Genomic DNA, 17,229 nt, shown 5'->3' on the forward strand with positions numbered 1-17,229 from the left:
ACTGACACACACCACAGACACATCATAGACACACCACAGACACACCACAGACGCACACCACAGACACACCACAGACACACCACAGATACACACCACAGACAAACACCACATGCAACACACCACAAACACACACCACAGACACAGACCACAACAACACACCACAGGAACACACCACAGACACACACCACAACAACACACCACAGACACACACCACAGCAACACACCAAAGATACACACCAGACACACCACAGACACACACCACAGGCACACCACAGACACACACCACAGACACACCACAGACACACCACAGACACACACCACAGGCACACCACAGACACACACCACAGACACACCACAGACACACCACAGACACACACCACAGGCACACCACAGACACACCACAGACACACCACAGACACACAACACAGCGACACATCACAGACAAAAACCACATGCAACACACCGCAGACACACACCACAGACACATCATAGACACACCACAGACACACCACAGCAACACACCACAGACACACCACAGACACACCACAGCAACACACCACAGATACACACCAGACACACCACAGACACACACCACAGGCACACCACAGACACACACCACAGACACACCACAGACACACACCACAGACACACCACAGACACACACCACAGATAAACACCACATGCAACACACCACAAACACACACCACAGACACACACCACAACAACACACCACAAGGAACACACCACAGACACACACCACAACAACACACCACAGACACACACCACAGCAACACACCACTGACACACACCACAGACACATCATAGACACACCACAGACACACACCACAGGCACACCACAGACACACACCACAGACACATCACAGACACACATCACAGACACACACCACAGACAAACACCACATGCAACACACCACACACACACACCACAGACACACACCACAGGAACACACCACAGACACACACCACAACAACACACCACAGACACACACCACAACAACACACCAGACACACACCACAGCAACACACCACTGACACACACCACAGACAAACACCACATGCAACACACCACAAACACACACCACAGACACACACCACAACAACACACCACAGGAACACACCACAGACACACACCACAACAACACACCACAGACACACACCACAGCAACACACCAAAGATACACACCAGACACACCACAGACACACACCACAGGCACACCACAGACACACACCACAGACACACCACAGACACACACCACATGCAACACACCGCAGACACACACCACAGACACATCATAGACACACCACAGACACACCACAGCAACACACCACAGACACACACCACAGCAACACAACAACACACCACAGACACACAGCACAGACACACACTACAGGAACACACCACAGACACACACCACAGACACACCACAGACACACACCACAGGCACACCACAGACACACACCACAGACACACCACAGACACACACCACAGACACACCACAGATACACACCACAGCAACACAACACATACAAACACCACATGCAACACACCACAGCAACACACCACAGACACACACCACAGCAACACAACAACACACCACAGACACACAGCACAGACACACACTACAGGAACACACCACAGACACACACCACAGACACATACCACAGACACACCACAGACACACCACAGCAACACACCACAGATACACACCAGACACACCACAGACACACACCACAGGCACACCACAGACACACACCACAGACAAACACCACAGCAACACACCACAGACACACACCACAGGCACACCACAGACACACACCACAGACACACCACAGACACACCACAGACACACCACAGACACACACCACAGACACACACCACATGCAACACACCACAAACACACACCACAGACACACACCACAACAACACACCACAGGAACACACCACAGACACACACCACAACAACACACCACATACACACACCACAGCAACACACCACTGACACACACCACAGACACATCATAGACACACCACAGACACACCACAGACGCACACCACAGACATACACCACAGACACACCACAGACACACCACAGCAACACACCACAGATACACACCACAGGCACACCACAGACACACACCACAGACACACCACAGACACACACCACAGACACACACCACAGATACACACCACAGACACACACCACAGACAAACACCACATGCAACACACCACAAACACACACCACAGACACACACCACAACAACACACCACAGGAACACACCACAGACACACACCACAACAACACACCACAGACACACACCACAGCAACACACCACAGATACACACCAGACACACCACAGACACACACCACAGGCACACCACAGACACACACCACAGATACACACCACAGACACACACCACAACAACACACCACAGACACACACCACAGCAACACACCACAGATACACACCACAGACACACCACAGACACACCACAGACACACACCACAGGCACACCACAGACACACACCACAGACACACCACAGACACACACCACATGCAACACACCGCAGACACACACCACAGACACATCATAGACACACCACAGACACACCACAGCAACACACCACAGACACACACCACAGCAACACAACAACACACCACAGACACACAGCACAGACACACACTACAGGAACACACCACAGACACACACCACAGACACATACCACAGACACACCACAGACACACACCACAGGAACACACAGACACACACCACAACAACACACCACAGCAACACAACACAGCAACACACCACAGATACACACCACAGACACACACCACAGACAAACACCACATGCAACACACCACAAACACACACCACAGACACATCATAGACACACCACAGACACACCACAGACACACACCACAGCAACACAACAACACACCACAGACACACACCACAGACAAACACCACATGCAACACACCACAAACACACACCACAGACACACACCACAGACACATCATAGACACACCACAGACACACCACAGCAACACACCACAGACACACACCACAGACACATACTACAGACACACCACAGCAACACACCACAGATACACACCAGACACCCCACAGACACACCACAGACACACCACAGACACACACCACAGCAACACAACAACACACCACAGACACACAGCAGACACACACCACAGGAACACACCACAGACACACACCACAACAACACACCACAGACACACACCACAGGCAACACACCACAGACACATCATAGACACACCACAGCAACACACCACAGACACACACCACAGACACACACCACAGACACACACCACAGACACATACCACAGACACACATACCACGGACACACACCACAGTTATGTCATGTTGTTTCCTCTCTCCGACGAGAAACCTTCATGTGTCTCTCTGCAGCTTGTTGTTGTCCCTGTGAAGGTGTGTGTAACTGTGCGTAACTGTGTGTGACTGTGTGTGACTGTGTGCGATGTTGCCAAGCGGACGCAGGATCACAGAACCACACTGATGGTGATTATAAAGAATCATACATCAGAGATTTGCATATAAATATGGCCGACCACATGGTGCTGAGATACACACATACACACACACACACACACACACACACACACACACACACACACACACTGCTGTAACACTCTCATCCATCCTACATTAGATTACAGCTGTTGGGACACATCCAGGATTAATAATGTTATTAATGATGATAATAAAAGTAAATAATATGTCTCTAGTAATAATAATAACAATAATAATAATGTCTCTCTGATAATAATACTAATAACACAAATAGTGTGTCTCTGATAATAATAATAATAATAATAATAATAATGTCTCTCTGATAATAATACTAATAACACAAATAACGTGTCTCTGATAATAATGATACTACTACTACTATTAATAATAATAATGTGTCTCTGATAATAATAATAATAATAATAACGTGTCTCCTCCAAGCTGCTGTATGAGGAGTGGGCCAGCTACAGCGTCTTCTACAAGTACCAGCCCATTGGACTCATCCGGTCAGAACCACATCACAACCACACACACACACACACACACACACACACACATATAAACACACAATTAAACTACACACACTTACCAGCAGGAACTGTCCTCAGCAGCCATCAGGCAGTACAGACATATGAAGACTGTCCTCAGCAGCTTGATGCTCTGAACACCAGTCATGGTCCACACAGAGAGATCAGGGAGGACATCTAGAGACATTTGGGAGGGACATCCAGAGAGATCAGGGAAGACATCTGGAGACATTAGGGAGGGACATCCAGGAACAGCAGGAGACATCAGGGAGGACATCCAGCGACAGCAGTGAGAACATCCAGAGACATCAGGGAGGAACATTCACAAAAGGTATCACAGTGACTTGTGGATGCGGTAACCATGGTACTGAACACCTCTCCGACTCCGCCCACAGAAAGTATTTTGGGGAGAAGGTCGGCCTGTACTTCGCCTGGTTAGGAGTCTACACACAGATGTTGATCCCTGCTGCTATCATCGGAGTCATCGTGTTCCTGTACGGGTGTGTTACTGTGGACGACAACATACCCAGGTACACACACACAGACACACAACATACTACACAACATACCCAGGTACACGCACACAGACACACAACATACTACACAACATACCCAGGTACACACACAGACACACAACATACTACACAACATACCCAGCACAACAACAACACAAGAGGTGTGAGACATCAGTTTCAGTCTTTGCTGAACTCGTCTGACTGCTGATAAGACGGAGACATGGTGCTTCCACCACACCCTCAACATGTCTCCACCGATTCACAGCTGTAAATTTAATGCAACACAGAGTCCTTACAGACTTGAATTGGACATATAACCTACGGTAATAGAAAAGAGAGTTTGTCCTCCCAATTTCTCCTGCGGTCCAACTTTGCAGCAATGATCAGTGTTAAAATCAGTAACGAAACACAGTTTAAGGTAAAACTATCAACACGATGTTAAAATCATTGGTTATTTATAGCTCATGTATTTAATTTGCCTGCCTGCTGTTTTATCTAAAGACACCTCCCAGATTCATTTTCATCATCCATGTTGAGTCCACAGAGCCTAATTTCATATAACTGAATGAACTCTCTGTCCTCTCCGTCAATCTCCGTCCTCTCTGTCCTCTCCGTCCTCTCCGTCCGCTGTCCTCTCCGTCCTCTCTGTCCTCTCTGTCCTCTTCATCCTCTTCATCCTCTCTGTCCTCTCTGTCCTCTTTGTCCTCTCTGTCCTCTCCCGTCTCGTTAGCATGGAGATCTGTGACCCCAGGAACAACATCACCATGTGTCCACTGTGCGACCGCGCCTGCAGCTACTGGAAGCTGGTGACGGCATGCGGCACAGCCCGAGCCAGCCACCTCTTCGACAACCCGGCCACCGTCTTCTTCTCCATCTTCATGGCCCTCTGGGGTGAGGACACACAAACACACACACACACACACACATACTGACGGATACAGGCTGTAAGCATTGCTGGACCAGCCAAGGTCGCCCCAGGGAAACATATACAGTGGTGTGAAAAAGTGTTTGCCCCCTTCCTGATTTCTTATTTTTTTTGCATGTCTGTCACACTTAAATGTTTCAGATCATCAAACAAATTTAAATATTAGCCAAAGATAACACAAGTAAACACAAAATGCAGTTTTTAAATGAAGGTTCTTATTATTAAGTGAGAAAAACAATCCAAACCCACATGGCCCTGTGTGAAAAAGTGTTTGCCCCCTCCTGTTAAAACATAACTTAACTGTGGTTTATCACACCTGAGTTCAATTTCTCGAGCCACACCCAGACCTGATTACTGACACACCTGTTCTCAATCAAGAAATCACTTCAATAGGACCTGCCTGACAAAGTGAAGTAGACCAGAAGATCCTCAAAAGATAGACATCATGCCGAGATCCAAAGACATTCAGGAACAAATGAGAAAGAAAGTAATTGAGATCTATCAGTCTGGAAAAGGTTCTAAAGCCATTTCTAAAGCTTTGGGACTCCAGAGAACTACAGTGAGAACCATTATCCACAAATGGAGAAAACATGGAACAGTGATGAACCTTCCCAGGAGCGGCCGGCCGACCAAAATTACCCCGAGAGAGCAGCGACGACTCATCCGAGAGGTCACAAAAGACCCCACGACAACATCCAAAGAACTGCAGGCCTCACTTGCCTCAGTTCAGGTCAGTGTTCATGACTCCACCAGAAGAAAGAGACTCGGCAGAAATGGCTGCATGGCAGAGTTCCAAGACCAAAACCACCACTGAGCAAAAACAACATTAAGGCTCGTCCCATTTTTACCAGAAAACATCTTGATGATCCCCGAGACTTTTGGGAAAATACTCTGTGGACTGACGAGACCAAAGTTGAACTTTTTGGAAGGTGTGTGTCCCGTTACATCTGGTGTAAAAGTAACACCACATTTCAGAAGAACCTCATACCAACAGTAAAACATGGTGGTGGTAGTGTGATGGTCTGAGGCTGTTTTACTGCTTCAGGACCTGGAAGACTTGCTGTGATAAATGGAACCATGAATTCTACCGTCTACCAAAACATCCTGAAGGAGAACGTCCGGCCGTCTGTTCGTGACCTCAAGCTGAAGCCAACTTGGGTTCTGCAGCAGGACAATGATCCAAAACACACCAGCAAGTCCACCTCTGAATGGATGAAGAAAAACAAAATGAAGACTTTGGAGTGGCCTCGTCAAAGTCCTGACCTGAATCCTATTGAGATGCTGTGACATGACCTTAAAAAGGAGGTTGGTGCTGGAAAACCCTCCAATGTGTCTGAATTACAACAACTCTGTAAAGATGAGTCGGCCAACATTCCTCCACAGCTGGAAAAGACTCATTGCAAGTTATCACAAACGCTTGATTGCAGTTGTTGCTGCTGAGGGTGGTCCAACCAGTTATTAGGTTTAGGGGGAAACACTTTTTCACACAGGGCCATGTGGGTTTGGATTGTTTTTCTCCCTTAATAATAAAATCCTTCATTTAAAAACTGCATTTTGTGTTTACTTGTGTTGTCTTTGACTAATATTTAAATTTGTTTGATGATCTGAAACATTTAAGTGTGACAAACATGCAAAAAAATAAGAAATCAGAAAGAGGGCAAACACTTTTTCACACCACTGTAAAAACTAAAATACACATCCACATGTCTCCACGGCCGACCGAGCGGCCATCTGCCCGCAGCAGCAGGTTGTGTTGGATGACGTCGTGTCCGACAGTCACGGCTCCACAGCCATCTGGAGCGGTGTGTGTGTGTGTTCATTACTTCCTGACTGTAAACATAAACACACACACACCTCACAGAGCCACAAATCCTCAGTCAGATTGATGCATTGTTTCCGTGACAACATCAATATCAAACTGTTTGTGTTTGTCCTGAAACAGACTCCACATTCACTGGTTTCAGAAGGTGGAAGTCAACAACAGCAGACGTAGATGATGGACAGCAGACGTAGATGATGGACAGCTGACGTAGATTACTGACAGCAGACGTAGATGATTGACAGCGGACGTAGATGATGGACAGCAGACGTAGATGACAGCAGACGTAGATGATGGACAGCAGATGTAGATGATGGACAGCGGACGTAGATGATGGACAGCAGATGTAGATAACAGCAGACGTAGATGACGGACAGCAGACGTGGATGACGGACAGCAGACGTAGATGATGGACAGCAGACATAGATGATTGACAGCAGACATAGATGATTGACAGCGGACGTAGATGATGGACAGCGGACGTAGATGACGGACAGCAGACGTAGATGATTAACAGCAGACGCAGATGATGGACAGCAGGCGTAGATAACAGCAGACGTAGATGACGGACAGCAGACGTGGATGACGGACAGCAGACGTAGATGATGGACAGCAGACATAGATGATTGACAGCAGACATAGATGATTGACAGCGGACGTAGATGATGGACAGCGGACGTAGATGATGGACAGCAGATGTAGATAACAGCAGACGTAGATGACGGACAGCAGACGTAGATGACGGACAGCAGACGTAGATGATGGACAGCAGACATAGATGATTGACAGCAGACATAGATGATTGACAGCGGACGTAGATGATGGACAGCGGACGTGCATGACGGACAGCAGACGTAGATGATTAACAGCAGACGCAGATGATGGACAGCAGGCGTAGATGATGGACAGCGGACGTAGATGATGGACAGCAGATGTAGATAACAGCAGACGTAAATGACGGACAGCAGACGTAGATGACGGACAGCAGACGTAGATGATGGACAGCAGACATAGATGATTGACAGCAGACATAGATGATTGACAGCGGACGTAGATGACTAACAGCAGACGTAGATGATGGACAGCAGGCGTAGATGACGGACAGCAGACGTAGATGACGGACAGCAGACGTAGATAACAGCAGACGTACATGACGGACAGCAGACGTAGATGATTGACAGCGGACGTAGATGATGGACAGCAGACGTAGATGACAGCAGACATAGACAGCAGACGTAGATGACAGAACAACAGACGTAGATTATGGATAGCTGATGTAGATTACTGACAGCAGACGTAGATGACAGACAGCAGATGTAGATGATGGACAGCAGATGTAGATGATTGACAGCAGACGTAGATGATGGACAGCAGACGTAGATGACTGCAGACGCAGACAGCAGACGTAGATGACGGACAGCAGACGTAGATGATGGACAGCAGACGTAGATGACGGACAGCAGACGTAGATGATGGACAGCTGACGTCGATTACTGACAGCAGACATAAATGACAGACAGCAGACAGAGATGATTGACAGCAGACATACATAACAGCAGACGTAGATGACGGACAGCAGACGGAGATGACAGCAGACGCAGACAGCAGACGTAGATGACGGACAGCAGACGTAGATGATGGACAGCAGATGTAGATGACAGCAGATGTAGATGACGGACAGCAGACGTAGATAACGGACAGCAGACATAGATGACGGACAGCAGACATTGATGATTGACAGCAGACATAGATAACAGCAGACGTAGATGACGGACAGCAGACGTAGATGATGGACAGCAGATGTAGATGACAGCAGACGTAGATGATGGACAGCAGACGTAGATGATGGACAGCTGACGTAGATTACTGACAGCAGACGTAGATGACGGACAGCAGACATAGATGACTGACAGCAGACGTAGATGACTGACACAAGACGTAGATGATGGACAGCAGACGTAGATGATGGACAGCAGACGTAGATGATTGACAGCAGACGTAGATGACAGCAGACGTAGATGACGGACAGCAGACGTAGATGACGGACAGCAGACATAAATGATTGACAGCAGACGTAGATGATGGACAGCTGACGTAGATTACTGACAGCAGACGTAGATGACAGCAGACGTAGATGACGAACAGCAGACGTAGATGATGGACAGCGGACGTAGATGATGGACAGCAGACGTAGATGACAGCAGACGTAGACAGCAGACGTAGACGACCGACAGCTGATGTAGATTACTGACAGCAGACGTGGATGATGGACAGCAGACGTAGATGATGGACAGCTGACGTAGATGATTGACAGCAGACATAGATGACGGACAGCAGACATTGATGATTGACAGCAGACATAGATAACAGCAGACGTAGATGACAGACAGCAGACGTAGATGATGGACAGCAGATGTAGATGACAGCAGACGAAGATGATGGACAGCAGACGTAGATGATGGACAGCTGACGTAGATGATTGACAGCAGACATAGATGATTGACAGCGGATGTAGATGATGGACAGCAGACGTAGATGACAGCAGACGTAGATAGCAGACGTAGATGACAGAACAACAGACGTAGATTATGGATAGCTGATGTAGATTACTGACAGCAGACGTAGATGACGGACAGCAGATGTAGATGATGGACAGCAGACGTAGATGACAGCAGATGCAGACAGCAGACGTAGATGATGGACAGCAGACGTAGATGACAGCAGACGCAGACAGCAGACGTAGATGACGGACAGCAGACGTAGATGATGGACAGCAGACGTCGATGATGGACAGCAGACGTAGATGACGGACAGCAGACGTAGATGACGGACAGCAGACGTAGATGATGGACAGCTGACGTCGATTACTGACAGCAGACATAAATGACTGACAGCAGACATAAATGACAGACAGCAGACATAGATGATTGACAGCAGACATAGATAACAGCAGACGTAGATGACGGACAGCAGACGGAGATGACAGCAGACGCAGACAGCAGACGTGGATGACGGACAGCAGACGTAGATGATGGACAGCTGACGTAGATTACTGACAGCAGACGTAGATGACGGACAGCAGACATAGATGACTGACAGCAGACGTAGATGACTGACACAAGACGTAGATGATGGACAGCAGACGTAGATGATGGACAGCAGACGTAGATGATTGACAGCAGACGTAGATGACAGCAGACGTAGATGACGGACAGCAGACGTAGATGACGGACAGCGGACGTAGATGATGGACAGCAGACGTAGATGACAGCAGACGTAGACAGCAGACGTAGACAGCAGACGTAGATGACCGACAGCTGATGTAGATTACTGACAGCAGACGTAGATGATGGACAGCAGACGTAGATGATGGACAGCTGACGTAGATTACTGACAGCAGACGTAGATGACGGACAGCAGACATAGATGACTGACAGCAGACGTAGATGACTGACACAAGACGTAGATGATGGACAGCAGACGTAGATGATGGACAGCAGACGTAGATGATTGACAGCAGACGTAGATGACAGCAGACGTAGATGACGGACAGCAGACGTAGATGACGGACAGCAGACATAGATGATTGACAGCAGACATAGATGATTGACAGCGGACGTAGATGACGGACAGCAGACGTAGATGATTAACAGCAGACGTAGATGATGGACAGCAGACGTAGATTACTGACAGCAGACGTAGATGATTGACAGCAGATGTAGATGATTGACAGCAGACGTAGATGATTGACAGCAGACGTAGATGATTGACAGCAGACGTAGATGAAGGACAGCAGATGTAGGTGATTGACAGCAGAAGTAGATGATTGACAGAAGACGTAGATGATTGACAGCAGACGTAGATGATGGACAGCAGACGTAGATGATTGACAGCTGACGTAGATGACGCTCTGATCTCTGGGTTCTTCTCTGTGCAGCGGTTCTCTTCATGGAACACTGGAAGAGGCGACAGATGCGACTGAACTACGTTTGGGACCTGACGGGCTTCGGAGAGGAGGAGGAGGTGAGACACTGAAACCTCCCTGTGGGAGAAGTCCTTCGAGGGTTTCATGCTTTCTCACTGAGACGTCTGAGAGACATCCAACAGCCTCTGCAAGGCATTCTGTCACAAAAGGTGGATTTGGTGAAGGTACATTTGGAAGACGTGTTGTTGTGAGGACCATGTTCATGCTGACTGTAGATCCTGCAGACGTAACATCCTGCAGTATGAACCCAGTTTCCTCCATCCATGTCAGTGTCCTCCATCCATGTCAATGTCCTCCATCCATGTCAAGTGTCCTCCATCCATGTCAGTGTCCTCCATCCATGTCAGTGTCCTCCACCCATGTCAGTGGGCTGATGCTGTCTGACCTTTTTCCCCATTAATCCGTCTGATTGGTCAACGGGACTCTGACAATAATCAAAGCAGACATGAGGTTTCGTGATGGATTAACTGGTAAACTGCAAGTCTCTGAAGATCCTCTCCAGCACAGACGCATGAACACACACAGACACACACTGCTGGAGGGTGGAAAACTGCAGGAAAGGCTGACATGGTGTTTGTGGTAGAAAGATGGCGAGTGGGAGGAGACGAATCAGCATGAAACACTCCTGCTTGTAGCACAGCTTTTAGAAAAGGACATAAAAACCTGGTGGATGTTAATAAAAAATTAAAAAAAATCATCCAATCAGAATCATTTTCCACGTGTGATATTTCACTGAAGGTTTAACCATATTTTAATGAAAATATTGTTGGACATTCAGTTTTGAAAGTTGTACGACTCTGTAGAGTCTTCAACCTTCAACTGTCATCTCAAACACATTATTAACACCTAGTTTTCTATCTATGAGACATATTTAAATCCCGCCCACCAATAGCTGTAACCTGACTGCACCACAGGCCTGTCAATCAAACAGACACGCCCCCCAAAAACAGGTCTTCTTGAATCTTCTTTTCTAATGAATGAGGGATTATTTTCAGATGGACCTCCAGAAAACTAATAAGAAGGAGTGACTTTAGCTAACAACACCGAGATAACTGATGGACACATTTTATTCACTTTGGATTTGATGAGAGAAGTTGAATGGGAGTCTATGGAGCCGGAGGCTTTTTGGAGCCGACCTCTAGTGGCACTCGCTGGTATTGTAGCTGAAGACACTTCTGGATCAGAACCATTTTACAGACCTGAAGCTACAAACTCTTTTATGAACAGTTTTATTTCATTTGAATTTGATATCCAGTCTTTGGTTTTATACATGAAGCCATCCTGTACAATCCAACAACAACAGGTGACGTACCTCCTCCATCCTGTACGATCCAACAACATACAGGTAGTTCCCCGGCCTCCTGACGAGCCTGTGGACAGATACACACACAGTACACAGTGAGGTTCATGTTTATTTATGATATTTAAATACAACACTGCCTCCAGTTGCAAGACAAAAGGAAAATGAATCTGTCCGTCCTCATGGAGGCGGAGCTTCACTTCATTTCCTCCTTGCAGTGTATCACTGAGGACATGATGAAGATGAGAATCAGACGTGAACATGTGAAACCCCTCCAGACTCAGCAGGGAGTCCGTCTCCAGGTTTCCCTCCAGACTCTGTAATCATCACTCCATGCTGAGTGACCAACGACTGTTAGCAGCATGAAAAGAACATTTTTCACTGCACTTAACTTTAAAGTACCTTCACAAAGTAATAAGGCGACATGGAGGTCAGAGTATGAATATGAATGCAGCGGTGAGTCAGCGGGTTCCCACACACCTCAGAGCCTCAGACAGGCTGGATGTTCTGCTGTTTGTTCTCATTGTGTGGGCGCGTGTGTGTGTGTGTGTGTGTGTGTGTGTGTGTGTGTGTGTGTGTGTGTGTGTGTGTGTGTGTGTGTGTGTGAATTGGAAACGTTTTAACACTGACACCTTGTCCTTGTGTTTGTATATTTCACAGGAGGAACATAAGGTTTGAACCCGACTTTATTTCTCTGTTTCTCGTATTAAGCTCCGCCCCCTGGGTCTGCAGGACTTCCTGGTTCAGACCGGCTCTGCTCACACTAACCTTTTCTCCCTCAAGGTGTCAGACGCTCTGCTGCAGGTCTTTCCCTTAACATCTGTCTCTGTGCTGCGTAACGTTTCATCTCTCAGGTTCGTCCTGACACTGCAGCTGCTCAACACAACTCTCCTGCAGGTTTTATGTGCTGAACCTTTAACGCTCAGCTTGTTTCTCCTGGTTCTTCTGGACTTTTCCTCTCAAACAAACGCAGCAGGCAAAGTGACGTGTACGATAACGCTGAGGTCCGATATAAAGCTGGCTTATTGTCGCATTAACTGCATGAACCTGTGAGAGAGGTCACGGGGTCTCCATCCACCCATCACAGAGCAGAGTGGTGCAACATACGGTTCAGCAGCTTGTAATATTCACATAGAATATACTGATGAGATGTGTTCATAACAGTTACAGTAATGACATGACTACAACTATTCCTATTGGCTGAGGAGCAGTCGGCCTGCTGGTTCTGCCGGCTCAGAGAGAAACTTCAGCCTTGTTTTGGAGTTCTTATCTGGTCAGAGGTCTGTTAAAGAATAGTTTAGGCTCCGTGCACCGAGCACCACGGACGGCTCCATATAATTCAAACAGCTGGTTCTGATTAAAGCAGAGTGATGTCGGACCCACCGTCAGGTTCTGGAGCACCGACCCGGTTCCAGCCGTCCACTCAGCTCCCTCTCACGGACACGCTGGCAGCACATCGCTATGTCAAACACATAAAGTTCTCAACAACCTGCCAGTATGAGTCTTCAAATTCCACACAGCCCGACCAGAACCAGAACGCATCAGTCAGACGGGCCGACCCGCCAACACGAGGCTGTAAAACCACTGTTTCTCAGTGAAAAGCAGTTTGACCGAGTTCCTCTCAGCTCATGGAGCCGTTTTACAGCCTTTCAGCTCTTTGTGTTGGTTTCATACACAGATTCTCTGTTTCGGTTAATGCTGATGGACCAGAACCTGTCTGTCTGTCTGTACACCACATATCTGTCTGTCTGTCTGTCTGTACACCACCTGTCTGTCTGTCTGTCTGTCTGTCTGTACATCACCTATCTGTCCGTCTGTCTGTCTGTACACCACCTGTCTGTCTGTCTGTCTGTCTGTCTGTACACCGTCTGTCTGTCTGTACACCACCTGTCTGTCTGTCTGTCTGTCTGTACACCGTCTGTCTGTCTGTACACCACCTGTCTGTCCATCTGTCTATCTGTCTGTCTGTCTGTACACCGCCTGTCTGTCTGTCTGTCTGTACACCACCTGTCTGTCAGTGTGTCCGTCTGTACACCACCTGTCTATCCGTCTGTCTGTCTGTCTGTACATTACCTGTCTGTCTGTCTGTCTGTCTATCTGTACACCACCTGTCTGTCCGTCTGTCTGTCTGTACACCACCTGTCTGTCTGCCTGTCTGTCTGTCGGTACGCCACCTCTCTGTCTGTGTCTGTCTGTCTGTACACCACCTGTCTGTCTGTCTGTACACCACCTTTCTGTCTGTCTGTCTGTCTGTCTGTACACCACCTTTCTGTCTGTATGTCTGTCTGTACACCACCTTGCCACCTTCAGGTCAGAGTCTAACCCTCTTGCAGCTCCTCCTCGGTCCTCTGGACCAACACAGACAACTCACTGCACGCTGCTGCTTTCCATCAGGACACTCAGAGACAAACAGGACACTCAGAGAGTCCTTTTTGTCTCTGTGTGTCCTGTTTGTCTCTGATGACACTCAGAAACAAACAGGACACTCAGGGACAAACTGCCACTAACGAACTGATGTGTCTTGCAGGACCACAACCGAGCAGAGTACGAGTTCAGGGTGATGCAGAAGACGATGAAACAGGAGCATTCCACCCTGAAGGTAACGCTGACGTGTGTGTGGTCCGTACCTGCTGAGTAATGCAGAGTCATGGGAGGGCTGTCAGAGATCACATGATGCTGCCTGACAACATCAAGCTCTCCTCAGAGCTGTCCATCATCACACATTTCACGAGAATATGTCAAATAAAATATTTCATTCTTCATCCAAGTTCAAACACACACACTGCCACACATGGTGACTGTGACCTCTGACCTGTTTCAGGGACCTCTGACCTGTTTCAGTGACCTCTGACCTTTTTCAGTGACCAGACCTTTTTCAGTGACCTCTGACCTGTTTCAGGGACCTCTGACCTGTTTCAGTGACCTATGACCCTTCATCTTTATGAACACCTTCATCCTCGTGAACACCTTCATCCTCGTGAACACCTTCATACTTGTGCACACGGTTATTCTCGTGAGCACCTTAATACTCGTGAAAACCTTCATCCTCGTGAATACCTTCACCCTTGTGCACACCTTCATCCTCGTGAACACCTTCATCCTCGTGAACACCTTCATACTTGTGCACACCGTTAGCCTCGTGAACACCTTCATCCTCGTGAACACCTTCATCCTCGTGAAAACCTTCATCCTCGTGAACACCTTCATACTTGTGCACACCGTTAGCCTCGTGAACACCTTCATCTTCATGAACACCTTAATCTTCATGAACACCGTTATCCTCGTGAACACCTTCAGCCTCGTGCACACCGTTATCCTCGTGCACACCTTCATCCTCGTGAACACCTTCATCCTCGTGAACACCTTCATACTTGTGCACACCGTTAGCCTCGTGAACACCTTCATCTTCATGAACACCTTCAGCCTCGTGAACACCGTTATCCTCGTGAACACCTTCAGCCTCGTGCACACCGTTATCCTCGTGAAAACCTTCATCCTCGTGAACACCTTCATCCTCGTGAACACCTTCATCTTCATAAACACCTTCAGCCTCGTGAACACCGTTATCCTCGTGAACACCTTCAGCCTCGTGCACACCGTTATCCTCGTGCACACCTTCATCCTCGTGAACACCTTCATCCTCGTGCACACCTTCATCCTCGTGAACACCTTCACCCTTGTGCACACCTTCATCCTCGTGAACACCTTCACCCTTGTGCACACCTTCATCCTCGTGAACACCATCCTCGTGAAAACCTTCATCCTCGTGAACACCTTCATCCTCGTGAACACCGTTATCCTCGTGAAAACCTTCATCCTCGTGAACACCTTCATCCTCGTGAACACCTTCATCCTCGTGAATACCTTCATCCTCGTGAAAACCTTCATCCTCGTGAACACCTTCACCCTCGTGCATACCTTCATCCTCGTGAACACCTTCATCCTCGTGAACACCTTCATCCTCGTGAACACCTTCATACTCGTGCAGTTATTCTCGTGAACACCTTCATCCTCGTGCACACCATTATCCTCGTCAACATCTTCATCCTCGTCAACACCTTCATCCTCGTGAACACCTTCAGCCTCGTGAACACCTTCATCCTCGTGAAAACCTTCATCCTCGTAAAAACCTTCATCCTCGTGAACACCTTCATCCTCGTGAACACCGTTATCCTTGTCAACACCTTCATCCTCGTCAACACCTTCATCCTCGTGAACACCTTCATCCTCGTGAACACCTTCATCCTCGTGAACACCGTTATCCTTGTCAACACCTTCATCCTCGTCAACACCTTCATCCTCGTGAACACCTTCATCCTCGTGAAAACCTTCATCCTCGTGAACACCGTTATCCTCGTGAAAACCTTCATCCTCGTGAACACCTTCATCCTCGTGAACACCTTCATCCTCGTGAATACCTTCATCCTCGTGAATACCTTCATCCTCGTGAAAACCTTCATCCTCGTGCATACCTTCATCCTCGTGAACACCTTCATCCTCGTGAACACCTTCATCCTCGTGAACACCTTCATCCTCGTGAACACCTTCATACTCGTGAACACCTTC

At 47.9% G+C, this 17,229-nt stretch overlaps 1 protein-coding gene across 5 annotated transcripts in view; it reads left to right on the forward strand.

Annotated features, from left to right (window-relative positions):
* The window catches only part of ano1a (anoctamin 1, calcium activated chloride channel a), a 94,817-nt gene that overhangs the window by 64,390 nt on the left and 13,198 nt on the right, over positions 1-17,229 (forward strand). For all 5 annotated transcript variants that reach the window (XM_069177931.1, XM_069177932.1, XM_069177929.1 and 2 more), the window contains 5 exons: positions 4,034-4,098; positions 4,515-4,649; positions 5,365-5,525; positions 11,316-11,401; positions 15,191-15,262. In XM_069177931.1, coding sequence (XP_069034032.1) covers positions 4,034-4,098; positions 4,515-4,649; positions 5,365-5,525; positions 11,316-11,401; positions 15,191-15,262 — 519 coding nt within the window. The remainder of the gene's footprint in view (positions 1-4,033; positions 4,099-4,514; positions 4,650-5,364; positions 5,526-11,315; positions 11,402-15,190; positions 15,263-17,229) is intronic.

Source organism: Embiotoca jacksoni, unplaced genomic scaffold (genome assembly GCF_022577435.1).
Source record: "Embiotoca jacksoni isolate LCO1_2020_lvr unplaced genomic scaffold, fEmbJac1.0.p SCAF_79, whole genome shotgun sequence".
NCBI classification, from domain to species: domain Eukaryota; kingdom Metazoa; phylum Chordata; class Actinopteri; family Embiotocidae; genus Embiotoca; species Embiotoca jacksoni.